This window comes from Cucurbita pepo, chromosome 12 (assembly GCF_057944985.1).
Source record: "Cucurbita pepo subsp. pepo isolate OVF chromosome 12, ASM5794498v1, whole genome shotgun sequence".
NCBI lineage: Eukaryota > Viridiplantae > Streptophyta > Magnoliopsida > Cucurbitales > Cucurbitaceae > Cucurbita > Cucurbita pepo.
Window position 1 is genome coordinate 13463 of NC_141809.1, and position 27991 is coordinate 41453.

Genomic DNA, 27991 nt, shown 5'->3' on the forward strand with positions numbered 1-27991 from the left:
TCGTGTCGAAAAGACTTCACAACCTCAACCCTTACGAAAAGACCCTCGTGGAGGCACCCGAATTACTATGTGAAAAACCTTTGTTTCTTTCGATGTTTTTCGACGAATCTGTAAGGAAACGCTCAAGTTTAAGAGTCTTACACATATAAATGGTTAAAATACAAATTTTTTTCACTTTCGCTTCCGGGCCATTTTGCAATCAAATTCCATACGTGTTAACATAGGAACTTTTTTCCCCTTTGAGACACGATCGTTAAATCGATCTGAAAAGTTGTTTTCTCGTTTTAGTATCATACCATATCCACTAAAGATTGTCCTAAGCTTAAAATATGGAAGAAAAAAAAACATTTACTCGTGTCGACACGACTTCACAACCTCAACCCTTATGAAAAGACCCTCATGGAGGCACCCGAATCACTACCTAAAAAACCTTTGTTTCTTTCGATGTTTTTCGAAGAATCTATAAGGAACGCTCAAGTTTAAGAATCTTACACATATAAATGGTTAAAATATGGAAGCAAAAAAAATATTTACTCGTGTCGATAAGACTTCACAACCTCAACCCATATGAAAAGACCCTCATGGAGGCACCCAAGTCACTATCTAAAAAACTTTTGTTTCTTTCGATCTTTTTCTACGAATCTATAGGGAATGCTCAAGTTTGATGAATCTTACACATATAATTGGTTAAAATACGAATTTTTTTCACTTTCGCTTCCGGGCCATTTTGCAGTCAAATTCCATAGGTGTTAACATAGGAACTTTTTAACCTTTTGAGACAGGGTCGTTAACTCGATCTGAAAAGTTTTTTTCTCGTTTTAGTATCACACCATATCCACTAAAGATTGTCCTAAGCTTAAAATATGGAAGAAAAAAACATTTACTCGTGTCGATAAGACTTCACAACCTCAACCCTTATGAAAAGACCCTCATGGAGGTACCCAAGTCACTATCTAAAAAACTTTTGTTTCTTTCGATCTTTTTCTAAGAATCTGTAAGGAACGCTCAAGTTTGATGAATCTTACACATATAATTGGTTAAAATATGAATTTCTTCACTTTCTCTTCCAGGCGATTTTGCAGTCAAATTCCATATGTGTTAACATTTGAACTTTTTTCCTCTTTGAGACAGGGTCGTTAACTCGATCTGAAAAGTGGTTTTCTCATTCTTGTATCATAGCATATCCTCTAAAGATTGTCCTAAGATGAAAACATGTTAGACAAAAAACCTTTACTCATGTAGATAAGACCTCACAACCTCAACCCTGTCGAATAAACCAAAATGGAGGCACCCGAATCATTATGTGAAAAACCATTGTTTCTTTAGATATTTTTAATCAAATCTGTAAGGAGCGCTCAAGTGGGATGAATCTTACACATATGATGTGTTAAAATACGAAACTTATTCACTTTCACTTCCGGGCCGGTTTGCAGTGAAATTCCATAGGTGTTAACATAGGAACTTTTTTCCTCTTTGAGACAGGGTCGTTAACTCGATCTGAAAAGTTGTTTTCATATTCTTGTATCATAGCATATCCTCTAAGGATTGTCCTAAGATAAAAACATGGAAGAAAAAAAATCTTTACTCGTGTCGATAAGACCTCACAACCTCAACTCTGTCGAATAAACCCAAATGGAGGCACCCGAATCATTATGTGAAAAACCATTGTTTCTCTAGATCTTTTTAACCAAATCTGTAAGGAGCGCTCAAGTTGGATGAATCTTACACATATGTTGGGTTAAAATATGAAACTTATTCACTTTCGCTTCCGGGCCATTTGGAAGTAAAATTTCATAGGTGTTAACATAGGAACTTTTTTCCTCTTTGAGACAGTGTCGTTAACTCGATCTGAAAAGTTGTTTTCTCGTTTTTGTATCATAGCATATCCTCTAAAGATTGTTCTTAGATGAAAACATGGAAGAAAAAAAACCTTTACTCGTGTCGAAAAGACCTCACAACCTCAACCGTGTCGAATAAACCCAAATGGAGGCACCCGAATCATTATGTGAAAAACCATTGTTTATTTAGATCTTTTAACCAAGTCTGTAAGGAGCGCTCAAGTTGGATGAATCTTACACATATGTTGGGTTAAAATACGAAACTTATTCACTTTCGCTTCCGGGCCATTTTGCACTGAAATTCCATAGGTGTTAACATAGGAACTTTTTTTCTCTTTGAGATAGGGTCGTTAACTCGATCTGAAAAGTTGTTTTCTCGTTCTTGTATCATAGCATATCCACTAAAGATTGTCCTAAGCTGAAAACATGGAAGAAAAAAAACCTTTACTCGTGTCGATAATACCTCACCACCTCAACCGTGTCGAATAAACCCCAATGGAGGCACCCAAATCATTACGTGAAAAACCTCTGTTTCTTCAGATCTTTTGCAACAAATCTGTAAGGAGCGCTCAAGATTGATGAATCTTACACATATGTTGAGTAAAAATACGAAACCTAATCACTTTCGCTTCCGGGCCATTTTGAAGTGAAATTCCATAGGTGTTAACATATGAACTTTTTTCCCCTTTGAGATAGGATCGTTAACTCGATCTGAAAAGTTGTTTTCTCGTTTTTGTACCATAGCATATCCACTAAAGATTGTTCTAAGCTGAAAACATGGGGGAAAAAAAAACCTTTACTCGTGTCGATAAGACCTCACAACCTCAACCATGTCGAATAAACCCCAATGGAGGCACCCAAATCATTATGTGAAAAACCTTTGTTTTTTAGATATTTTGCAATAAATCTATAAGGAGCGCTCAAGTTTGATGAATCTTACACATATGTTGGGTTAAAATATGAAACTTATTCACTTTCGCTTCCGGGCCATTTGCAGTTAAACTCCATAGGTGTTAGCATAGGAACTTTTTTCCCCTTTGAGACAGGGTCGATAACTCGATCTGAAAAGTTGTTTTCCGTTTAGTATCATACCATATCCACTAAAGATTGTCCTAAGCTTAAAATATGGAAGAAAAAAACATTTACTCGTGTCGATAAGACCTAACAACCTCAACCCTGTCGAGTAGAGCCTCATGGAGGGACCCAAATCATTATGTGAAAACCTTTGTTTCTTTCGATCTTTTTCAACGAATTTTTAAGGAACGTTTAAGTTTGATGAATCTTACACATATGTTGGGTTAAAATATGAAACTTATGCGCTTCCGGGCCATTTTACAGTCAAATTCCATAGGTGTTAACATAGAAACTTTTTTCACCTTTGAGACAGGGTCGTTAACTCGAGCTGAAATATGTTGTTTACTCCTTTTAGTATCATACCATATCCACTAAAGATTGTTCTAAGCTTAAAATACGGAAGAAAAAAAGCCTTTACTCGTGTCGATAAGACCTCACAACCTTAACCCTGTCGAAAAGACCCTCATGGAGGCAAGAGAATAAGTCTTTCATTTGGAGGAGAAGTAGTTGAGGCTTTCCCTTTATTCAAAGGCGGAAGCTCCAGGATGAGTATGTCCTAGATTCTCGAATTCCAGAATCTGAGGAAACGACTGGAAGGGAAGCAACTGGTCCCGACTGCTGATCGATCTAGTTAGTGTTAGTAGAGGCCGTACTTGGAATCAGTAAGAGACTACTCCATTAATAAAAAATCAATGAATAGGCATCTTCCGCAGCACTTAAATTATTATGTGAATAACCTAAGTTTCTTTCGATCTTTTTCAACGAATTGGTAAGAAACACTCAAGTTTGATGAGTCTTACACATGTGTTGGGTTAATATACGAAACTTATGCACTTTCTCTTCCGGGCAATTTTGTTGTCAAATTCCATAGGTTATTACATAGGAACTTTTTTACCCTTTCAGACGGGGTCGTTAACTCGATCTGAAAAGTTGTTTTCTTATTTTAGTATCATACCATATCAACTAAAGTTTGTCCTAAGCTTAAAATATTGGAGAGAAAAAAAAACATTAACTCGTGTCGATAAGACCTCACAACCTCAACCCCGTCGAGAAGACCCTCAAGGAGGCACTTAAATCATTATGTGAATAACCTAAGTTTCTTTCGATATTTTTCAACGAATCTGTAAGGAACGCTCAAGTTTGATGAATCTGACACATATGTTTGGTTAAAATAGGAAACTTATGCACTTTCGCTTCTGGACCATTTTGCAGTCAAATTCCATAGGTGTTAACATAGGAACTTTTTTCCCCTTTTAGACAGGGTCGTTAACTCGATCTTAAAAGTTGTTTTCTCATTTTAGTATTATTCCATAAACACTAAAGATTGTCCTAAGCTTTAAATATTGGAGAAAAAAAAACATTTACTCTTGTCGATAAAACCTCACAACCTCAACCCTGTCGTGAAAACCTTCATGGAGGCACTTAAATCATTATGTGAATAACCCAAGTTTCTTTCAATCTCTTTTAACGAATCTGTAAAGAACGCTCAAGTTTGATGAGTCTTACACATATGTGGGTTAAAATACGAAACTTATGCACTTTCGCTTCCGAGTCTTACACATAGATGTTAACAATGGAACTTTTTTTTCCTTTGAGACAGTGTCGTTAACTCGATCAGATAAAAAGAAAATTTAGAACTCATTTGACATTGGTAGATTAAATACTCATCCGATACAAATTTAATTACGATAGTTTTTTTTTTTTCGCGACTGAACACGACTGAAAACGACGTCGGTTTATCTGCAACTACCAGCAAACGATCTTTCATGAAAATGAAAATGAAGGGGAAAATGTAAGAAAAATGAATTAAAACTAATAATAAACACAGAGAGAACAGGGAGAAGCGACGAGCTCAATCTAGCCGAATCTTGAAACTTAGATCTCTCTGCGCAAGTTTTGAGTCTTCTGATTCAAGATTATTCTCGGTTTTGCTGATCTCCTCTTGCATTTGATTGGAGATTTTTTCCCCTTAGATCTCACTCTCTTTCAGTGTCGTGTTCTGGTGAATTTTGACGAGCACTCTGAGGATGTTTGTGATAATCGTGTGTAATTTGTCAAGATCTCTTTGTAATTTCGGGTTGTGACTCCGGTCTGTTGATTACTTTCTGGCTGGATCGTGTATCACGGGGTGCTTTCGGGGATTTGAAGGCATACCGAACGCCTATGGCACCGAAGAAGGGATTGTTATCCGTTACTGCTGCCCAGAGGGCTAGAGCTGGTGGTGGATCTCGACTTACTGTTCTACTTATTATTTTCTTCTTGTTTCTATCTCCTGCGGTCTTCTTCTTCAGCCGAGGTCTCCGTAGTGCAGGTTAGTTTCGTTGTTTTTCTTTCTAAATTTGTTTGTTGTTCTTGCAAATTTGCAATGTAGGTGTTTTTCAGATCTTATTTAATCGAAAGATTTAAAAGTCATAGTACTATTGATGCCGCCGACAATTTTCTTCTCAATAAAGCTGTCTATGTTTTGGAACTTGATGGATATTTTTTTTTTTTTTTTTTTACAGTTTTCACCTTACGAATTTATTTACCGGTTATTGAACTGAAAAAACTAGACTGGTCATGATAAATGTTTATCGGTGGACTGGATGTTTCTAATTGCACTGGGGAAATTTTAGCATAGTTGAAAAACAAAATGTGGAAGTTAGAGTTTGTCAGCCATTGTTGACGTTACAACGGTTAGCGGAAGTTTGATGGTTTATATTTTTGCAGATCTTGAAATTATTTCGAGTGGTTCTGTTCAGCAGGTTAGTACCAATATGGTTGCTTTTTTTTTTTTTCTTTTTTTTTAATACGATTCGTAGAGGGTCTTGGACCGTGTGGTTCATGATGCTCTTCTGGTTGTCCTAAGACATACCATTTGAGAATGCAGGATGTTGGATTGAGAGAAAGAACACCATTGCAACAGTTCAATTCTCTTTTTCCTAAAGCGGCAAGTGCTTGCTGATTTAGATTAAATACGTCTGATCATTGCCATCAAATAGGTTTATTATTTGGTGTTTAAAAAAAAATGTAGTTTCACTTTCTGTCCCACTCTCCCACTCTCACAGGAAAATATTATTGATTCTATATTTCAGGTCATTGATATGATTGCTGCTAGCACAAATGATTTGGGTCCCTATAGTCTTGACCATTTTCGAAAAAATAGTTTGTCAGTTTCTTGGAAAATAGATGGACAAGAGACTACGGTTGATGACATTTCTGAGGTTGGTTTGGCCTTTCCTAGCCTCTGATATATCTATGACCTGGTGCCTTCTTCTTGTTTTACATTTTCCTTTCCTGATCATTCTCATGTGTCTCTGTTTTGTTGATCGGTTTGTAGAGAAACCAAACTGTTATTGATCTTGTGAAAGAAAAACCCAACAGTGAAGAAGTCAAACTTATGGGTGGGTATTAGAAATATTTGTGTGATGTACCAAGTTGTACGTCGTTTGTTTGTTTGTCTTTTTATTGATTTAGTTATCTTGTGCAGATGACAGTTCCCAATTTACAGATAGTACTGCAAAACAGACGAGGAGGGTAACTATCAATCCTAAATTATTTGTGTTTCAAATACTATCAATCCTAAATTATTTGTGTTTCAAAATTTCTATGATTATTCAGTTTGAAAACTAGCATTAGGCTTACATTAGTCAATAAGGAGAAGAGACTTTGTCATCTTAATTTTTGGTGATCTTTGATGTGTCATTCTATATTATCGTACTTCGTAAGAAAAATATATTGTATTTCTGTCAATTATATATATTGCTTTTGCATGTACCTTCGGATTTATACTGAAGTTTAGCTACTTGTGCAGCAACTTCGAGAAAAAAAACGTGAAAAGCATGCTGCTCAGTTGCTTCAACAGGACGACAACATTCTGATAAAACTTGAGAATGCTGCTATTGAGCGCTCAAAATCAGTTGATACCTCAGTTCTGGGTAAATACAGTATATGGAGGAAAGAATATGAGAATGATAACTCCGATTCAACTGTACGCTTGATGCGGGACCAAATGATCATGGCAAGGGCATACCTAGGTATAGCAAAGATGAAGAACAAGCTTGACTTGTATCATGAACTCCAGACGCGTTTGAAAGAGAGCCAATGTGCCTTAGGAGAGGCAAGTACTGATGCTGGTCTGCATCGGAGGTAGCATATTCTTTTCTCTCTCTTTATTATTATTATTATTTATTTATTTTTGAGAGAATTGTAACTCAAAGAAATTTCTTTACAGTCATCTGCATCTCTTACTGTTTTGTACTTGTGGTTTTGGAAGTATCATCTGTTGTATGTATATTTTGTTTGCAGTTCCCCTGATAAAATAAAATCTATGGGCCAAATTTTGTCAAAAGCAAAAGAGCAATTATATGACTGCAAGTTGGTAACAGGAAAGCTAAGGGCAATGCTCCAATCAGCTGATGAAGAAGTCAGAGGCTTGAAAAAGCAAAGCACATTCCTCAGTCAGTTGGCTGCCAAGACCATACCTAATGGAATTCACTGCTTATCCTTGCGTCTAACTATAGACTTCCACCTTCTTCCTCCAGAGAAAAGAAATTTTCCTAGAAGTGAAAATTTAGAAAATCCAAATTTTTATCATTATGCCCTCTTTTCAGACAATGTCTTGGCTGCTTCAGTTGTTGTCAACTCAACCATTGTGAATGCTAAGGTATTTTGACTGCTCTAGCACATGACGCTTTTTGTGAGTTTAATTTCAGAAGAATGTGTATTGATAAGCATAGTTTTTGAATTACGTTCTAAATTCCATACAAGCACACAAGTTTTTTTAAGAGAATTTCTAGTCCTTGTATTTTTCAAAAAAAGGAAAAACTTTGATTACAAAAAAAAAAAATCTATTCCATTCATTTCAATGTTTTTGTTACTGCCTAAGAAGCAAAACCATTTTAGTTTAGCTTGCATGTTCATGACACTTGATGGACACGTATTGGACACTTATTATTGTAATAGATGTGTTAGACAATAGTTTGCGAACACTTGTTAAATATACTAAATAGACACATATATGACAAATAATAAATTTTAAGGTGAAATCCATTAAACTAATTTTTGAGCATAAAATGCATGAACTCATTGACTTTGGATTTCCTTTCTTGTATAAAAATGATATATATTTTAATAAATGTAAATTTTAATAAACGTGTTCTTGTTGTGTCCGTGTCCTAGATTTAAAAAAAAAAAATTATGTGTCAACATATCCATGTCTCGTGTTCGTATCTGTGCTTCTTAGGTTACTGCAACCCATATGATGATTTTACCTTTTTGCGTTCCTTGGATGTGAAGAGTGAAGTAATACTACCAAATCATGTATTTGCAAGTATTTTTTTTCTTCTCCTTTCTGTTGTTCCTGACCAAATTATGTTCTATTGCATTTATTGCAGGATCCTTCAAAACATGTATTTCATCTTGTTACAGATAAGCTTAATTTTGGTGCCATGAACATGTGGTTCCTGTCAAATCCTCCTGGAAAAGCCACAATCCATGTTGAAAATGTTGATGAATTCAGGTGGCTAAATTCGTCTTACTGTCCAGTATTACGTCAACTTGAATCTGCTGCAATGAGAGAATACTATTTCAAGGCTGAACATCCAACCACTCTTTCATCTGGTGCATCGAATCTTAAGTACAGAAATCCAAAGTATCTTTCTATGCTTAATCATCTGAGGTTCTATCTTCCTCAGGTATATCCCAAGTTGGAAAAGATTCTGTTTTTGGATGATGACATTGTTGTTCAGAAAGATTTGACTGGATTATGGGATGTGGATCTTCATGGCAAAGTTAATGGTGCAGTTGAAACCTGTGGTGAGAGCTTTCACCGTTTTGACAAATATCTTAACTTCTCCAATCCTCATATTGCAAGAAAATTTGATCCCAATGCATGTGGATGGGCCTACGGGATGAATATGTTTGACTTGAAGGAATGGAAAAAACGAGACATTACTGGCATATATCATAAGTGGCAGAACTTGGTCAGTTTCAATATCCATCTATTGAGTTTTTCTGTCAATGTTTGATCAAATCTTACTTCAGGTATATTTCCTCATCAAACTGATTCAGTTGTTAATGTTCCCTTGCTTATGGTGCCAGAATGAAGAAAGGTTACTCTGGAAGCTAGGAACACTTCCTCCGGGTTTGATTACTTTTTATGGACTGACACATCCACTTGATAAGTCGTGGCATGTGCTTGGTTTGGGTTACAATCCAAGCATCGACCGGTCTGAGATAGAGAATGCTGCAGTTGTACACTACAACGGAAACATGAAGCCTTGGCTGGAATTGGCTATGACAAAGTATCGTGGTTATTGGAGCAAGTATATCAAGTACAATCATCCTTACCTTCGCCAATGTAAGTTAAATGAATGAGTCTGGTTTTAAACCACTCTTAGATAGCAAACAGGGATCTCAATTTCTCCTACTTGAGAGTTATGCTGCTATATCTAGTTGAAACACACTGGTTGGTTCCCACATTAGATTGGGGGGCAGGGGGATCTCCTTAACATGTTTTGCTATGCCTCGCTTCCCTCTTTCTCCCTTTATAATTCATTCCATTCATTCCCATACAAGATATGATACTCATTCCCTTGTTAACATGTAAATCCATTAATTATATTTTGCTGTTAGCCAAGTTTGAATTGGATTAGGAAGTCTATGCCAATTGGCTGTAATTTTGGACAACAGACGATCTGCTTCTTAATATCCATGGTGCAAGTTAAAGATTCAGAAGTTGATGCGCTATAACCTTTTCTTGGGCCAAGTGGATGACTAGATGCTTTGGCACCGACAGAGCGATATTGCTCAAATTCCATTAGTTTCTTCAGTTAACTTAAAATCCTCAACTTTTGTACTACTACAAACAATAGCTTACATCAATTTTCTTGAATCAATTTGCTCTCCCCATGTTCTGTCTTCTAATGTTTGTTTCATTCATGGAGGTTATTAATTAACCTCTAGTGTGGCAGTTAATCTTGGAGTAGAACTACAGTAATGTGAACAGAGACTTAGGTTATCTGCAATACAAGTTGAGAATTGTAGAGAAGATTCCCCCAGTCAAGGGAAGAAAACTAAAAGTTCTTACAGATTAATGAATGGTTACATTTGACTGATTGTGGTTGCATTAGTTTCTTCAGTTGTAGATTTGAATGCTATTTCTCTCTATGTTTATTGTAAAGATTCATTTTCTTCTGGTTCATCTGGAAAAGTCTGGTTTGATTAACTTTAAGTCTGTCGAGATTCTGTTGGCTTCACAGGTGGAGGACTGGTCGTTGATTTTGGATTGTGCTTATCGTAATCTTTCTCATTTGTTTAGTCTGTAAATCCCCGTTGAATGACAGATTTATTTCTGCTTTTAAGTCGATATGCTTTTCATTAAAGGTATCAGTCAAGTCATGTTAGCAACAAAATGCAATGGAAGATGTAGATTTGTTGTGAAAGGTACCCTGAATTGACCTCGTCACGCCACTTATGAGGTGATTAGCCCTTCATTATCTTATCTTAAGACATGACTAATCAACTCCATTCAGTTTTGTTATTGTTCGGAGGTGCCAGAATCCACTGATTAATGGGTTCTTAAAGCCTCTACTTTCTACGTAGTTGCTCTACCTTTTCCATATTTAATTTCCAAAGGAACCCCCCTTTTATGTAATATTGCTTTGTTTATATGCAATTAGTTGATAGACAAATCTTAACTTTTAGTCACATCTTAAGCATGGTCTCATTAGTTATTAAGCAGAGAATTCGTGTGATATATTCTTCCGAACTGATTTTACATACCCCATTTGGTTGATGTATCAGATTTTACTTGGCCAGTTGAGATGTGAAATTTGTGGAGTTTATCGAGTCGGCTGACGAAAATTTACGTAACCAGGTGAGAAATGGTATAAGTTCTATGCTCATCGAGAACTTTGATCCGCTTTGCTTTTCTTTATTTAGAAAAAAAAAGTTAAGTTTGTAATATGTTGAGAAATCCAGGGAAAGTCAACAATGATTTGGCATGATATTGATAAGCAAAAGTGGTGGTTTGGTGCTTTGGTGCTTTGGTGCTTTGGTGCTTGTTGCTCCAATTAATTTTGAACAAGGTGGATGAGAGTAGTGATTCTTGCAACAAAGAGTAAGGAATGGAGAGAAGTGAAGAGAGGTTTTTTAGGTTCAACCTCATACAAGATGGGATGGGTGTCCCAAAAGAAGCCAAGTTAGGAGGTAGCTTTTTGGCTTTTCATGGGTGAATTGGGATTCCGAAATTCTCCACCACTGCATGTGGGATGGAACTCTCTAATCTTATGTTGTAATTCCTTGACAACTAGTGAGCATTGATAGTTCCACTTTATTAGATAAACATTTTAGTTATGATTTTCTCTCCAAATGTTAGAAAGAGAAGATCAAAACCAACCATGTTTAATTCATATCAAAATCACTCTACGTTTTTTAGTCAAATCATATAAGTTTTTCTATTATAGTCTTTGAACCTTTAGCATGTATATTTACATATTGTTGTTGCTACCTTAATTAATATATATTCTTCGTGTCACAATATCAATTTGTCCACAAAAAAAAAAAAAAGGACAAAATTGATTCTTTTTTAAAGTTCAATAACTGAAAAATGGACCTTTGAAAAGTGTAAGAGCCAAAATAAAACTCTCTTTTTACGAGTTTCTTTTTAATTCAGATCTTTTATTCCAGGTGTCTCTAGAAAAAAGAAAAAGAAAAAGTAAAAGTGGGGGAAAAAATATATTAATAGTGTAATTTAAATAACATCAAATCCCTATCTCTAAATCTCAAATTAGAATCTTAGCTGATTGGGTGGGGCATTAATTGGCATAAATAAATAAATTTTAAATAAATAAATAAATAAATAAATAAAGAAAAAAAAAAACCCTTATTCACCAAAAAGCTACTTTTTTTTTTTTTTTTTTTTTTCTGTTTCTTCTTTATATTAACCCTCTAGTCTAGTCTAATGGGTGTGTTCCATGCCTGATTTCTTAAATTGTAAATGGTTTATTAATTTTATTTTCCTTTTCTGATAAAAACTTTTTCTGTTCAATTGAATGGTTGGAAATGTCACTTTTTTTGTTTTTTTTTAATAAAAACTAAAAATTCCTAGTTGGGTTTTAGTAATATCTTGAGAGGAGAGATTTGAAAGATATGATAATGTGAGTTTGTGAATTGAGATGAACACATTTATTCCATATTTAGAAAATAGAATGAATATTAATTTAGAAAATACAATGAATATTAATTTAAAAAATACAATGAATATTGAGATGAAACGGTGAAGAAAATGCAACAAGTTGGCAGAATCATAACCATGGTTAATAAATTCATAAATTCATAGATTGATTGATGATTTCGTAAAGGTTTAAATCTAGAGGGCTACATCAGGAGTCACAAACAAACAATTGAAAATGAAAATTATATATAGATATATGTTTTTGTTTTTGTTTTAACATGAAATTATATAAAGAAAATGATGCGTATAGAATAAGAATAATGGAAGAAATAGGCGACAAACTATAAGACTAGCTCGTACAGTATGGTTTATTAATTACATGCAACCAACAAACACGACATGAAATATAGAAATGACGCAACAGTTTGTTCAACAATGAGAGATTCCATTCCACTTCTCGACTTCTCCAATGCCTAAACCCTCGTTGGCTTTTCCCTTTTTTCTCTATTAATACTAAATTCTCCACTCTTCTTCTTCTCCAAAATAGCATAAACCAAAGCCAACCAACCAACATGCCAACTTTCTCTTCTCTATCCGATGATCCTTCTCTCTCCAAAATCCCGTCTCAGTTCATCTGGCCTGACCATGAGAGGCCAACCCTCGACTCGCCCGAGCTTCACGTGCCTCCTATCGACTTGAAGAGCTCAATCTCCAACGACCCAGTTGCTCTCTCTGACACATGTCGTCTCCTCAACCAGGTTTCTTAAACTATCACTAAACTTAAAAAAATGTTACAATATGTTGAAAATTGTTGGGAGTGAGTCCAAAAGTGGACAATATCTTACTATTAATGTACATTGTTGTTAACAGATTTGTCGGAAGCATGGTTTCTTTGTCGTGGTTAACCACGGCGTGGATGCGGAGCTGATATCGAAGGCGCACGAATTCATGGACTTGTTCTTTGGGATGAAGCTTGAGGAGAAGCAGCGAGCGGGGCGGAAGGTGGGCGAGCTGTGTGGGTATGCCAACAGTTTCATAGGGAGATTCTCGTGTAAGCTTCCATGGAAGGAAACTCTGTCCTTCAGATACTCTGCTCACGCTCATTCCTCCACTCTTGTTGAAGACTACTTTGCTAGTGCTTTGGGAGAAGAATTGAGAAGTAGCGGGTAACAATTATTAACACAACACAACACAACACAACACAACAACATCATATGATGCATTATTGTTTATTATTGTTCATTATTGTTCATTATTGTTCATTATTGTTCATTCCCCCAGGAAGTTGTACCAACAATACTGCGACGCCATGAGCAAGGTATCACTGACAATAATGGAGCTTTTGGGGATGAGTTTAGGCGTTGGAAGAGAGTATTTCAGAAACTTCTTTGAGGAAAACGAGTCGATTATGAGATTAAACTACTACCCACCATGCCAAACCCCAGATCAAACTCTTGGAACTGGGCCTCACTGCGACCCAACTTCCTTGACCATCCTTCATCAAGATCATGTCCATGGCCTCCAAGTTTTGGTCGACCAACAATGGCACTCCATTCCCCCGAATCCCCAAGCTTTCGTCGTCAACATTGGCGACACTTTCACGGTAAGTACAACCCATTCCCACACACTTCAATTTGTAAGGTTCTAAGTTTAATAAAATGTGTATGATATGATAATTTATCAGGCGCTATCCAATGGAATGTACAAGAGTTGCTTGCACAGAGCAGTGGTGAATGAAGAAAGCGTGAGGAAATCTTTGGCCTTTTTTCTGTGTCCAAATGAAGACAAAGTGGTGAGTCCACCCAGCTGTTTGGTTGACCAGAAAAACCCAAGACTTTTCCCGGATTTCAGATGGCCAACTCTGCTTCAATTTTCTCAGAAGCATTACAGAGCCGATGATAAAACCCTACAGGCCTTCTCCAATTGGCTCTTCCAAACAACACTCTCCACCGATTAATGACAATAATAAGTAATTAGTGAAGTATGAGATGATGGGCTTGTAATTATCTCTATCAACAAACCATGTTTCATTCTTTCCACTCCAACCAAATTTCTCCTTTATCATTCTCGCTATTAATTTCTCATGCATCAATTTCATTTGCTTTCTTCCCGCATATCTCAACCATTATTGACTTCATACCAGCTTACACCAATCATCTATATCACATCACTCATCTCATTGGTTGAATATCTCAATCATTCATCTTATATAACACATTGTTACCATAGATACCATATACTCAATTATTGTTTATTAGCTCGTTTGAGCTTATATCTCAATCATTGATGTCTCACTACCAATTTAATTATCCATTTCTCATCAAATAGATCATGTGAGCTGATTTGATTTTGATCAGGGATGTTTTTTTTTTCTTTTTAAAAATCTAAATTAAGTTTTTTCTCTTAAAAAAAAAAAAAAAAAAAACCAACATTAAGGATTCAATAAATGTGGACCAAGAGGAAGATGTAGAGTAAAAGATGTGCACTTAAAATATGGCACATCCTAACTTGGAGCCCTTAAAATATTTTCGAAACATTCGAATGTATTTTTGTATTTTGTGTCAAAAGGATAAGTTTGCAATTTAAAACATAATAAACAACAAAAAGCCTCACTTCCCCCAACGGTCTCTACAAAGTTCCCCTTTTTATATAGATATGTGAATAGTCCCTTCATTTTTTAAAAATATAACGCTTAAATTTTATTTTATTTCCAAAATAATGTCCGTTGTTCTTTCCTTTTGGCCTCTATACTAGGGACATCACAAAAAAGTTCTCTTTTCTTAAAAAAAAAAAAAAAAATTAATAAATAAAACACATTAAATAAAGACCTAATAAGATGACTGAAGTCAGAGAAGATAAGTGGTAGAACAACAACGTAAGATGCAACCATGAAGATGAAACTCGAAGAAATCCTGCAGCACAGCTCAATTGCGATGTGACCAAATATAGTGATTCATGCCGCTTGACGAAGCTAGGCGCAATGAACTAGGAATAGATGATGCATTATAGTTAAAATACAAAATCACTTCTTTAAGCTAGGTGTGACTAATAAAATGTTTTAACTATTTTTAATTTCACATCCTCAATCTTTTTCCAAAAAAAATTCTGTAGAAATTTAAGAGAGAAGCGTCATAGGTTGGTTTTGGAACAAACTTTCTAAGTTGAAAACTTAAAACGAAAGTTTTGAAGGTTGGAATACAATTGAAATCAATCATTTTAACCTAAATCATTTCTCACTTGGTTTCACTGGTAACTATATTTCTCGCGCGCGCGCTTTAGAATCAGATGGAGGAAAATGAAGGGAAAAATTAATTGATGGTATTATTTGGAATCCCAGATCCAAATAATTCTTCCTCAATTTTTCTTCCTCCTGTTTCCAAGTTTCAACGAAGCTGATTCAGTCCATTTCTCCTACCGAATCAATCTCTTGAACAGGTAATTTTTCCACTGCGCGCCGTTTTTCTTTGAGGAACGTTCTCTTTTCAGATTGTTTTTCTTTTCCTTTCAGGTTGTCGCTTGGCGATTTCAGGATCGAATTTGCGGTGAACGTTTTCTTTCTCCCTGTCCTTTTGTCAGTTTTGATTCCGCGATTAAGATCGTAACCCAATTCGTCTATTCTGTAATTTTCATTTCTTTTTCTGGGTTCCATTCAACTGGAAGAATCTTTTTGTGTTTGATTTGGCTACATACTGTCGATCTTATTAATTTAGTTATGATATTGTTCTTCCCGAACCAACCGTAATTGAGACTTCTCTGTATTCTTCTCGAACTTGTAGCTCTCCGTTATGGACAATTACGGTTCTTCCCCTTCATATCCATACCACCATCCATATGCATACCCTCGTCCAGTTCCTCCTCAATACCCACCGCCTCCTCAATATCCACCTCCTCCTCAACATCCACCTCCTCCTCATTATACGCATCCAAATTCAGATCCATATGCTCGTCCTCCGTACCCTTACCCGTATGATCCTTCACATGCCTCTGTATTTGCATATCCCCTACCCCCATCTCATTCTGGCCAAGTAGAGTATTTTCAACATCCACCTCCACATTCTGGGCCTCTACCTTCCCCATATTCTTACGGTGATGCCTCTTATACTAATGATAGTGCCAGGCCATCCATTCAATATCATAACAGTTTCCAACCTGGTACATCCCCATATCGGTATGAAGAATCTAGTACATACCCTCCCCCAGAAACTCAATACCCACCACCCCCTTCGCGAGTAAATAACTCCTCTGGCCACTATGATAGCACTGATTCGGTATCGCCTGGCTCTTCTGCATACCCGCCTTTGGATGACCCTTTGTGTAATGTACATTTGTCTGATCATCAACCAACTGCTCCTGCATCACCTCCTGCACCTGCGCAGCCTTCAGTTTCATTATTGTCGCATTCACCTCAAATTTCAAGATATGATCGATTCACCTCAAATTACAAGAATGAAGAATCTAGTACATACCCTCCTTCAGAAAGTCAATACCCACCACCCCCTTCACGAGTAAATAGCTTCTCTGGCCACTATGATAGCCCTGATTCTGTTTCGCCTGTCTCCTCTGCATACCCGCCTTTGGATAGCCCTTTGTGTAATGTACATTTGTCTGATCATCAATCAACTGCTCCTGCATCACCTCCTGCACCTGCGCAGCCTTCAGTTTCATTATTGTCGCATTCACCTCAAATTTCAAGATATGATCGATTCACCTCAAATTACAAGAATGAAGAACCTGGTACATACCCTCCCCCAGAAAGTCAATACCCACCACCCCCTTCACGAGCAAATAGCTTCTCTGGCCACTATAATGGCACTGATTCCTCATCACCTGTCTCTTATGCATACCCGCCTCTGGATGACCTTTTGGGTAATGTACATTTGTCTGATCATCAACCTACTTCTCCTGCATCACCTTCTGCGCTTGCACAGCCTTCAGTTTCATTATTGTCGCATTCACCTCAAGTTATAAGATATGATCGGCGCGACCGATTTTATGGCTTTCCTAATTCATCATTTTCTAGTTTCGATACGGGGAATTCATATCAAATGGCTTCATCCAACCAACCTTCATTTTCCCATTCAAGCTCATTCGGTGGGTCTCAACATAGTCAGAACTTGCAGATTGTTCCATTGCACAGTAAAGCATCATTGAAGGTTTTGCTGTTGCATGGAAACTTAGAAATATGGGTTAATGAGGCCAAAAATCTTCCAAATATGGACATGTTTCACAAGACCTTGGGGGATATGTTTGCAAAATTACCTGGGAATATGAGCAACAAAGTTGAAGGACATGTGAGTCATAAGATCACTAGTGATCCTTACGTTTCGATCTATGTAGCAAATGCAGTAATTGGGAGGACTTTTGTTATAAGCAACAATGAAAATCCTGAATGGAGGCAGCATTTCTATGTTCCCGTTGCACATTATGCTGCTGAAGTAGTTTTTGTCGTTAAAGACAGTGATGTTGTTGGTTCGCAGCTAATAGGAACTGTAACAATTCCTGCAGAACAAATATATGCAGGGTCTGTAGTTGAGGGAACCTTCCCAATCCTACTTGGTGGGAAGCCATGTAAGCCTGGAGCTGCTCTAACTATTTCTATTCAATATACCCCAATGGAGAGGCTTAGCACTTATCATCATGGAGTGGGAGCTGGCCCTGATTACCAGGGGGTTCCTGATACATATTTCCCCCTCCGAAAGGGTGGAGCTGTCACTCTGTACCAAGATGCCCATGTTCCAGATGGACACCTTCCAAATTTGATGCTTGATAATGGTATGTACTATGTACATGGGAAGTGTTGGCATGACATCTTTGATGCTGTACGTCAGGCTCGCAGGTTAATTTATATAACTGGGTGGTCGGTGTGGCACAAAGTGAAACTAGTTCGAGATACTGGCTATGGGACAGAGTGTACCCTTGGAGATCTCCTGAGGTCAAAGTCCCAGGAGGGAGTGAGAGTTTTGCTTCTTGTTTGGGACGATCCCACTTCTAGGAGCATTTTGGGGTATAAAACTGTAAGTTGCTTTCCCTGCTGTCTATTTCTTTTACATTTCCTGCTTATCATAGTTGCCTTTTCCAAAATTCCTTTATATTAAGTGTAGGACAGGGCGAGAATGCTCTAAGTAATTGAGTGAAAACATCCCTACTTGGGATTTGAAATGTTGGAGTATTGATTCTTTCTTTTCCAAGTTCTTTTTTCATCTTTTTGGAACTTGAACTTCTTTTATGGTAAACTAATTTATGTTTTAAACTATAGATTTATTCTGCCAAAATACCACGTATCCTAGAACCTACCTCCAAAAAGAATATTATTAATTGTTTTGTATTCCCTAATTTATGAGTTTACGGGCTTCAATAATGAGGTGGAGAAAAGTTGTAGATCTTTGAAGTCTTGATGACCAATCAAGAAGAAAGATCTGTCAGAAACTCTCTTTTACCAGATGGACATATTCTACCATCGTTTCATCTCAACTTTTAGAATATGCATGTAATACAAGCCACACCTTTATTGGAAAGCAGAAGAATCACATAGGGCTAAGGGTTTGCAATTTGTTATCAAGGTCTTTCAGTTTTATATACGTTGGTTTTGAAGGATTTATTATCATACTCTTCTGATAACATATGTTGATTGTTGCAGGATGGTTTCATGCAAACCCATGATGAGGAAACTCGCCGGTTTTTCAAACAATCCTCTGTACAAGTGATACTTTGTCCTCGGATGGCTGGAAAACGACATAGCTGGGTTAAGCAAAAGGTTAGTCTTTCTTTCCATCTTTCTTTCTTTCTTTTTCTTTTTCTTTTTCTTTTTTGGGTAAGAAATGAGAATACTTCAATGAACAATAGATAGCCAAAAATTTTGTCTTAACTAATCACTTCTTTCTCCTTACAGACTTTTGTTGTTCTTCAACATGGTTATGTCTAGAAAATTGGCCACTTAAACCTGTACATTTCCAGCTTTCAGTTGTTTCTATTTCGATAAATTAGGAATATACAAAAAGGTGTTTTGATATTGATAGGTGTAATGTTTGGGGTATTTGGTGTAGAAACCCGAGTGTATATCCTTAAGTAATCATACCCTATTGATGGCAATATGACGAAGATAACCACTACTACACAGTAAAGAAGTTTGTATCAAAATCATGACTAGATTGCTGAAGCGGCCAAATGAAAAGTCCTTTTCTTGGCAATGAATAAGAATTTGAAAGACCATGTTATCAGTTAAACTTCCCTGATTTACGATCTCTTTTCATCCATCCTTTCTTTCAATGACCAAACTAAATAACAAAAGCAAGATTTTCTATTGTGCTAGAAACTGATAATATGTCTGGTAATGAATTGTTGATAATTTTCTATTTCTAAATTTATTCTCACAAATTTTTTTTTTGCATGGTCTGGGATTACAATCTTCACATCATTTTATTCTCATACTACCTTATTAGACGCTCTAGGTTTGAGCATTTTGAAGCATTTCAGTTTATCTTTTTTTTTTTTTTTTTTTTTTTTTTCAGTTCTGCAATATGAAGGGTGTGGGATGGGGGTCAAACTTTTGACCTCTTGCATCCTCAGGCATTACAATCTTCACATCATTTTATTCTCATACTACCTTATTAGACGCTTTACGTTTGAGCATTTTAAAGCATTTCAATTGATCTTTTTTTTTTTAGTTCTGCAATACGTGGGGTGCGGGATGGGGTCAAGCCGTTAATTTTGGTTGAGAGTACATATTTTATGTCAATTGAGCTTTGCTCATGTTGGACCATTTCAGTTTATCTTTGAGCACTCTAGTTTCAGCTATCTTGTGACCGTGTGTTGTACTTGTACTTGCTATCAAAGTCGTTCTTCTAACTACTAGACCGCATATGTTTTTCATCTCCATTATTATTTAATTTTTGATAATTAAGCTCATTTTTTTCCTAAAAAAGCTAGAATTTATCCTTGCGATTAGTATATTTTGTTCCTTAAAAAGGAATATGTTGGTTACTTTATATCTTCTTTATTTTAATATGGGAGCAGCAACGTCAGGGGACTAAAGGAAGCCATTCTTTGGATAAATTACAAATTTATTCTTCAACTCATTATCATATTTGGGAATTTTCTTTTTCTTTTATTTTCTTTTTTTGAGGTCTCATATTGGGAACTTTTGGGAGTGTTTAATTGCATCGTTTTTTTTTTTAAAACAAAATATTGCCTTTTGTGATTCTTGCTCATCTTTCTCAATAATCAGGAAGTTGGAACTATCTATACACACCATCAGAAAACAGTTATTGTGGATGCTGATGCTGGAAATAATAGAAGAAAAATCATAGCTTTTGTTGGAGGGCTCGATTTATGTGACGGGCGGTATGATAATCCATCACATCCCATATTTCGGACACTTCAAACAGTACACAAGGATGATTACCACAATCCTACATACACGGTAATCTGTTATGTCCCACTTTGTCTTTTAATAGTTAATATGGTTCTGCGGTAACAGGATGCAAGAGGGAAGTTTGATCTATTTCAAAAATCTGAGTAACCCTAGTATATTCCCCCTTTTTTGCTAACCGAAGTTTATTCTTAAGGGCATACTAGTTTCTTCATCTAGTTTTTCCCCCATTTAATGAAGAAACAAGGCTTTCATTATAGAGATTGAAGTACATGAGATGAGAGCACCAAAAAGGTAAGGAGAAGACCTTGAACAAATGAAAAGGCGATCATAAAATGAAAGTGGCCTGCCTGAATGAACTGAGTAACAAAAAAACATACTATCAAGAATAAAAGACTCCCTCAAAATAAAGAGAAACATTGGACTGAAATGACCATACTCTTGTATTATATTCATAAAACTGTGTCAAAGGCCTCAATTTATCCACAATTATTTTGATGGAAGAAGACCGATATTGATCATTTCTTTGAGAAAAGAAGCCTCATTCAATTGGGCAAGAAATACAATATTGGCAGACAATTCAACGAACTTGTACTGTATGGTATAAGAGTATATACCATTTCATTGTTAAAAAATGACTCAACCGATAGTCATGGCTTTCCGTAAGTGTGATTTGCAAAAAAGCACCATTTAAATTGCTGCAATGTAGGGTGCAATATCCTCTTGAGAAGATTCAAGTACTGAATCTTTGAAGTTCATATTATAGCAGCAGGGCAAGCTACGCAATATTTGTAGAAGTGGAGTTTACATTGTTCATATTTGTAGAAGTCACAGGGTATTATTTTGAAAATCTAAATGGTGGAAGAACTAGTATTAAGGAATACAACAAAGTTATAGAAGACTTTGTTATGTCCAATTGGAATTTCACGTTGCCAAACTTGGGAGAAATGGCTATTCAATCTTTGATCAATAGATATCTTTTTTCTAGGTTTTGGTTGGATATGCTCAGAGAATCTAGCTCGTGAGAGTCATTTCTGACCAGGGAACCTTATGTGCGGTCCTTCACTCTTGTTTTGAAAATCTATGACTTAATAAGAAAATTTTAGGGGGAGGAAGTAGAAGAAAAAGAAGAAATAAGGAGGGAACATTTGATGGAGAGGAATATGTCGATTTTATTTCTATAGAAGAACATCAGGAAAGAATTATTGTTAAACAAAGATGCAAACTTGTTTGGTTAAGAGACGGGGAGGAAAGTTTAGCCTTCTTTTTACAGGTTTCTTGCATCCAGTAGACTAAAGAGCTTTGTGATGAAAATAGAGAACTGATATCAGGTTGGGGGAAGAGTAGTGTGAAAAACGGAAGCCAAAAATATTGAAGGGGGAATTTTGAGTTTTCTAGACAAGTTTTTATTCTGGAAATGAGGTACTCATAGCTTAAGATGGCAACCTATTTATCATGAGAAGAAAGTAGATGGCTTGAGAGATCTTTGGAAGAAAATAAAATTTTGATAGTCTTGATCTCTTTAGAAAATAAAATTTTGATAGTCTTGATCTCTTTGGGGGTGTTAAAGGCTCCAAGGCAGGATGGTTTTTCTACAAAATTGCTAAACAAGTTTTGAAGCATTTTAAAATGATGTTTGGGAGTGTTCTAAGATTTTAATGGGGAAGGTCACCCAAAACTCTTGCATAAATTTTTATTTATCTTACTTTAATGAAAGAAAATGTTGAGAAGGTGCAAGACTTTAGACCTATTAGCTTGTTTACGAGTATCTAAAAAACTGTGGCTAATATCTTGTCTGATAGATTGAAGGGTGTGTTATCATTTACATTTCAGCAAGTGAAAATGCTTTTATTGAAGAGAGATAAATCATCAATTCTATTCTAGTTGAAAATAACTAGAGATTGAACGTATGAAATCAATAATCAGTTAGACAAAACACCAGACTGGAACCTTTAACATCTTTCTAAAGAGAATTTTAGGAGAAAAAATGTAACAGCCCAAGCCTGGGCTGTTACAAAAAAATTCAATATATCATTGCATCTAGGGTTACTAAAATTTGAATTGATTTTATGAAGTTACAAAATTATTTAGTTGAACAGGGTAGTACTGTTGGTTGTCCAAGAGAACCGTGGCATGATCTGCACAGCAAAATTGAAGGTCCAGCAGCATATGATGTTTTGACCAATTTTGAGGAGCGATGGAGGAGAGCTTCAAAACCTCACGGGATAAAAAAGTTGAAATCATATGATGATGCTTTGCTGCGTATTGAAAGAATTCATGACATAATTGGAATTTCTGAAGCGTACTGTAACTACGAAAATGATCCTGAATCATGGCATGTGCAGGTAATGTTTTAAACCCTTCTTAATGCATATGTGGACCTTTATTTAGGTGGTAAAAGCCTCGGCAATTGAAACTGGTTGTGATTTAGACCTGTTTAGTTATGTAACAGAGAATAGAACCTTTTTAAATGAATTCTCTATGTTCCTTATGGAATTTTTCATGATGAGTAATACTGCAGATTTTTCGTTCAATTGATTCAAGTTCTGTTAAAGATTTCCCGAAGGACCCAAAAGATGCCCCAAGCAAGGTAAAGGACAGTTATGATTGCTATATTTCCAATCAAATAAATATAAAATTTGCACATATATGCATGTATTTATTTTGTATTTGTGTCGTCTAACATGCTTATTCCCTAATATTTTACCGTGCAGAACCTCGTATGTGGAAAGAATGTGCTGATTGACATGAGTATACACACAGCATACGTGAAAGCCATTCGAGCTGCCCAACACTACATTTATATAGAGAACCAATATTTCATTGGATCATCCTTCAATTGGAATTCAAACAAAGATATAGGTAAAGTACATTAAAAAAAGCCTCCTCCGTATATGGTTTGCTTAACAAATTGGGTATATGCGGTTGTACTTTAAAAAAAAAAAAAAAACTCCTAAAAATCAGTACCTATAATCTAACAATTAGTTTTTTAAAGTTGACCAAGGGTTCAGTTTGTGTTACCATAAAAGAAAAAAAGAAAAAGAAAAGAGTATGCCTTCATTTGGGAGCACCAGCAGGACAAATTAAGTTGCATTTGCTAATATGTGACAACAGCCATTTAGAAAGGATGTTTAGACTTTGAAACTATAAATCTACGGCAGGCTATCTAGTCCTATCTTTATTGTTTTTCCTAAAAGAGTGGACTATGTTATGTAGTACGATGACATTACAACATTGGAGTCGTGAATTGCTAATTTTGTATGTTTCTGATTTTTCATAGGTGCCAACAATTTGATTCCAATGGAAATTGCGCTAAAGATTGCTGATAAAATCAGAGGAAATGAGAGGTTTGCTGCATATATTGTCATCCCCATGTGGCCTGAGGGCGTCCCAACTGCTGCTGCCACTCAGAGAATACTATTTTGGCAGGTAGATTCATTAGTAGCCTAGGCTGAGTTCTAATGTTTTTCGTTATTAAATTTAATTGCTGCATTTCTAAATCAACTAGAAATAAAAATATTGCTCAAGTCATCTTAATTAATTCATCTACAATCCTTATTTCTTTAAATTTCATAATCAATATACTTGAGCATTTCATATACATAGCATTGTGATTCTTGCTTAAATGAGATTGTCTATAAGTTGAACATGCAACTTTATAGTTTTTGTATTGTTTTTTTTTTTTTTTTTTTGCCCCCAGTAGTAATTCATGGCAATTAAAATATCAGAACAGTCCTAAATATTTAGAACTTTGCAGTTCTTAAATTCTTCTTTGGTGGGAATTGGAGATATTATTGGGTTAAATGATAAAATAAAGCGAGATCATGAGGGAACATGATAAGATGAACATTGAAACACCAACACCTATTCTAATCTATGACAAGTATACTTCTGATTTAACTGAACTTTTCTCGCACTGCTCAGCAAAAAACCATGCAAATGATGTATGAGGTCATTTACAAGGCCTTGATGGAGGTTGGTCTTGAGGAGGCATTCTCTCCTCAAGACTATTTGAACTTCTTCTGCCTGGGAAATCGTGAGGATGTGGATGGAAATGATCCTTTATCTTCTGGAAGCCCTAGTGCAGAAAACTCCCCTCAGGTAACTTATATCCTTAGTCAGTTGTTGATTTCAGTCGTTATATGTATTCTCTTACTTTGATTTGGGTTTTATGTAAAGCCCTGCCAAATACCTGTACATTGTGGAGTATTACTGGAGATTCTTTCATAATCAACAACAACAATAATAAAACGAAGTAGAGTTCTTGCAGAAAATAAGGGAGAGATATGATGGAAACAACCTTGCTTTATCAGTCCATAATTTTATGTTTCCATAAAAAGAGCTAGTAATCAAGATTTTCACTGTATGTTAGTCACTGTTATTATTATTATTATTCTTATTTAATCACAAATGATCGATTGAACTGACTGCAGGCACTTAGTCGGAAAAGCAGAAGGTTTATGATATATGTTCACTCCAAAGGCATGATAGTTGATGACGAGTATGTGATTTTGGGATCTGCTAACATCAACCAGAGATCCATGGAAGGAACTAGAGACACTGAGATTGCTATGGGAGCCTATCAACCTCATTATACATGGGCAAAGAAGCGTTCACGTCCTCGTGGGCAGGTGAATTTTAACATTAAGATGTCCAATGTGGGATTGTTCAAATAATGCTAGTTAAGCCTAATAGACTTGACAAAATGGAATAAAGGGTCTAATTTGAAATTCATGAAATGCCCTGAGGAAGACAAAATTTTCATGAGTTCAACCCCTTGGTTTAAAAGAAGTATTAGAATTAAGTAGACATCAACTTTAGAGTTGAAAATGTGCATTTAAGTCTAAAAGATTTGGAAGATTAAGCTTATAATTTAAACATTACTTTGTAGTTTCCTTTTCTTTGTCCCCATATCTGTGTAGAGCCTAAATAAAGTGAAGAAGTAGTTATATATGCATCAGTTCATTTAGTGCGAAGAATTTTACATACATAGAACTGCATTCCTGAATCGTTTGTGGGATTTGGATGTCTTGCCCTGCAGATCTATGGATATAGGATGTCGTTGTGGGCGGAGCATACAGGAACGATGGAAGAGTGTTTCAATGAACCGGAGAGCCTGGAATGCGTGAGAAGAGTTAGAACAATGGGAGAATTAAACTGGAAACAGTTTGCTGCAGATGAGGTAACAGAGATGAGAGGACACCTTCTGAAGTACCCTGTTGAAGTTGATAGAAGAGGGAGAGTAAAATCCCTTCCTGGACATGAAAATTTTCCAGACGTAGGAGGAAAAATAGTTGGTTCATTTCTTGGGATTCAGGAGAACCTGACTATCTAAATAACCTCTGGTTGTATTCAAGACCTAACGAACGAGAGCCCTCTAGTTTCAAGCTCTGGAAAGTTTTGTTAGTAACTATTAAGGAAAATGAAGGGAGAATTTATATACACAGAATGGCCATCTCTTTCTCCCGTTTTCTTGGGAGTGGCCTTTGTAACCCTCATCCATGTGGTTTTGTTTTTAATGTTAATAATATCTGTTATTTGGAAGGCTGGAGAACACAACATTTATTGGAATTGAAACGGTTTTTTTTTTTTTTTTTTTTTTAATTTAGTTCGAGGGAAACGAAACATTTCTTATGGTCGATACATAACTAGAAACTAATCATTAATGGATTATCAAGAATTCAGCTAAACAATGAATTTACAAACTCTCTCTTTCTTTCTCTCACCAAAATAACCCCAAGTTTTCCAGAAAAGCATCTCATACCAAACCAATCTGATTGATCGACGTGGCAAGAAGGAACGCTCTTAGTCTCCCGCTAACCCACAGTGTAACACGTGTTCATTTATCCTTCAGCCATGCACCTGGCTCGGACCACAGAACCCACAACCCGGTTGTAGGCCGGGCAGAGGGGACCACCACATGCTCCAGGCCTAAAAGGCCGCCGTTGGGCCCATGAAGTGGACCCGGGCCCTCCCCAACCTCCATCACATAGACACAAGGAGGCTAAAAAGTAGTCCCCACACCAGGCTTGCACGGTCCACGGAGCAGCATAACTCGTTTCCACCACTGACCTGGACCCCACTCTCTTTTATTTTTTGTTTTTTTTAATATATTAAAAAGGAAAATTTCTCTCTTTCCGTAGTGTTGACCCATCTCGCTGGTGTGGTCCCCACACCTTTGCGCCTTCACCAAAAAATAAAAAGAAAAACCCCACCCCCCCCCCCACCTTACACGTGCATTTACTTTTCGATCCTCACGTCTACCACGTGACTGCCTCGTGCTTCCCCTTCCTTCTGCTGCACTTCCAAAAAAATAAACGATACTTTTTTCCTTCTTCCATTCGTTCTTCGTCTCGAGCTTTCTTTTCTGGTTCGTCGATGGCGGATAGATTACACAGGGTGAGAGAGAGAGAGAGAGAGAGAGAGAGAGAGAGAGAGAGATATTAAATCGAAAACAACTTCCCATCTATTCTGTCTTCATTCTTTCCGACGAGCGAGACATGAATTGAAGCTCTTCCTTATCGTATATCTCCAATGAGAATTCTCTGAGCATCTGTTTCGTAGTTTTGCCGTTTTTCGTGACGGTGGAGCTCGAGATCGGCGCCATGACGGATTCAGACTTGGAAGCGGAGGAGTTTGAAGTGCTCGAGCTTTGATTGGTGGTGTTTGCTTGAATGTGAGACGTGTGCAGCTTCGACGGGACGGTGGAAATGGGTCGGGCCGTTGTGTTGATGAGCGGCGCTGCCGGGGTCGGGAATGAGAAAAACTGCGGACGGGTGGAAGAGCAATCCACGGATGGAACCATGAAAACCGCCCCGGGAATTATGGCGTTCGATGGGATGGCCCACACTGGAACAAACCCCGGTGGAAAAGGCTGTTGGACGGCGGGGGAACCGGCAACGGTAGCGGCCTGAACAGCGCCGTTCGAGGCGGAGGCGGAGGCGGAAACGGAAACGGCGTCATTTACGTCAACATAGTCACTGTTAGCGGGGCGCTTACGCCGCTTCTTACTGGCGGATTGATCGGTGGAATCTTGGTTAGAAGAGGAAGTGGTGGTGGGGATTTTGAGAGTGCCATTAACAGACATGGCGATGGCGGGAACGGTACCAGTCCCAGTAGCCGCGATGATCGCCGGCTCGGCCCGTTCGAGAAGCCAGCGGATGGTTTCGCCGTCGGACTTGTGGCCGAGTTCACGAGTCAACTGGAAGATACGCGCCGCACAGGTAGCCGGAATTCGGATTCTCCGGCCTCGGCCCTCGACCTTGGTGTGGCGATCCTTGGTGGAGGGTCTCTTGGGGGGGATAGACGAGACCGTTTTAGGTACCTCTGCCGTGAACTTGACGACCTGAGTTTTGTGGTCGTTGTCGGGATGCTCCCGCTTGGGAGCAAGGGGAAGAAGGTTCATTGGAGAGGAATCGGAGTTATTGATACAGAGATGGGTGGGCGGAGAGTGGTGGTGGTGGTCGTCGAGTTCTTGTTTGTGAATATCGGCCATGGGCGGAGAGGAAGAAGTGGGGGAGAGGGGAGAGGAGAGGAAGAAGTGGGGGAGAGGGG

At 37.1% G+C, this 27991-nt stretch overlaps 3 protein-coding genes and 1 pseudogene across 8 annotated transcripts; 3 read left to right on the top strand and 1 right to left on the bottom strand.

Moving 5' to 3' along the window:
• The first annotated feature begins 4790 nt into the window (after nt 1-4790).
• LOC111807827 (polygalacturonate 4-alpha-galacturonosyltransferase) lies at nt 4791-10009 on the top strand. Of its 5 annotated transcripts, none has more exons than XM_023693708.2 (10): nt 4791-5223; nt 5622-5656; nt 5782-5841; nt 5987-6115; nt 6232-6295; nt 6382-6428; nt 6706-7040; nt 7200-7557; nt 8288-8875; nt 8994-10009. In XM_023693708.2, the coding sequence occupies exons 1-10, from the start codon at nt 5076-5078 to the stop codon at nt 9267-9269; spliced, it is 2040 nt and encodes a 679-aa protein (XP_023549476.2). In that variant the 5' UTR covers nt 4791-5075; the 3' UTR covers nt 9270-10009. The 5 variants fall into 5 exon arrangements, with proteins under 5 accessions (XP_023549476.2, XP_086985485.1, XP_023549477.2 ...); XM_087129359.1 differs by having other exon boundaries at nt 4808-5223; nt 5761-5841; XM_023693709.2 differs by lacking the exon at nt 5782-5841 and having other exon boundaries at nt 4820-5223.
• Nucleotides 10010-12597: 2588 nt separating this feature from the next.
• On the top strand, nt 12598-14172 carry LOC111807498 (gibberellin 20 oxidase 2). Its single transcript, XM_023693242.2, has 4 exons — nt 12598-12827; nt 12940-13235; nt 13351-13672; nt 13754-14172. The coding sequence occupies exons 1-4, from the start codon at nt 12642-12644 to the stop codon at nt 14024-14026; spliced, it is 1077 nt and encodes a 358-aa protein (XP_023549010.2). The 5' UTR covers nt 12598-12641; the 3' UTR covers nt 14027-14172.
• Nucleotides 14173-15263: 1091 nt separating this feature from the next.
• LOC111807823 (phospholipase D gamma 1) lies at nt 15264-25981 on the top strand. The gene is made up of 11 exons (XM_023693704.2): nt 15264-15504; nt 15578-18083; nt 18707-18823; nt 20294-20488; nt 22537-22782; nt 22959-23027; nt 23152-23299; nt 23718-23866; nt 24362-24538; nt 24871-25068; nt 25479-25981. The coding sequence occupies exons 2-11, from the start codon at nt 15855-15857 to the stop codon at nt 25770-25772; spliced, it is 3822 nt and encodes a 1273-aa protein (XP_023549472.2). The 5' UTR covers nt 15264-15504; nt 15578-15854; the 3' UTR covers nt 25773-25981.
• LOC111807824 (transcription factor TCP9 pseudogene) lies at nt 24100-27989 on the bottom strand (annotated as a pseudogene). Its single transcript, XR_015423185.1, has 2 exons — nt 25427-27989; nt 24100-24629 (listed from the first exon to the last, which is right to left on the bottom strand). The product of XR_015423185.1 is annotated as a transcription factor TCP9 pseudogene (transcript).
• Nucleotides 27990-27991: the final 2 nt, after the last annotated feature.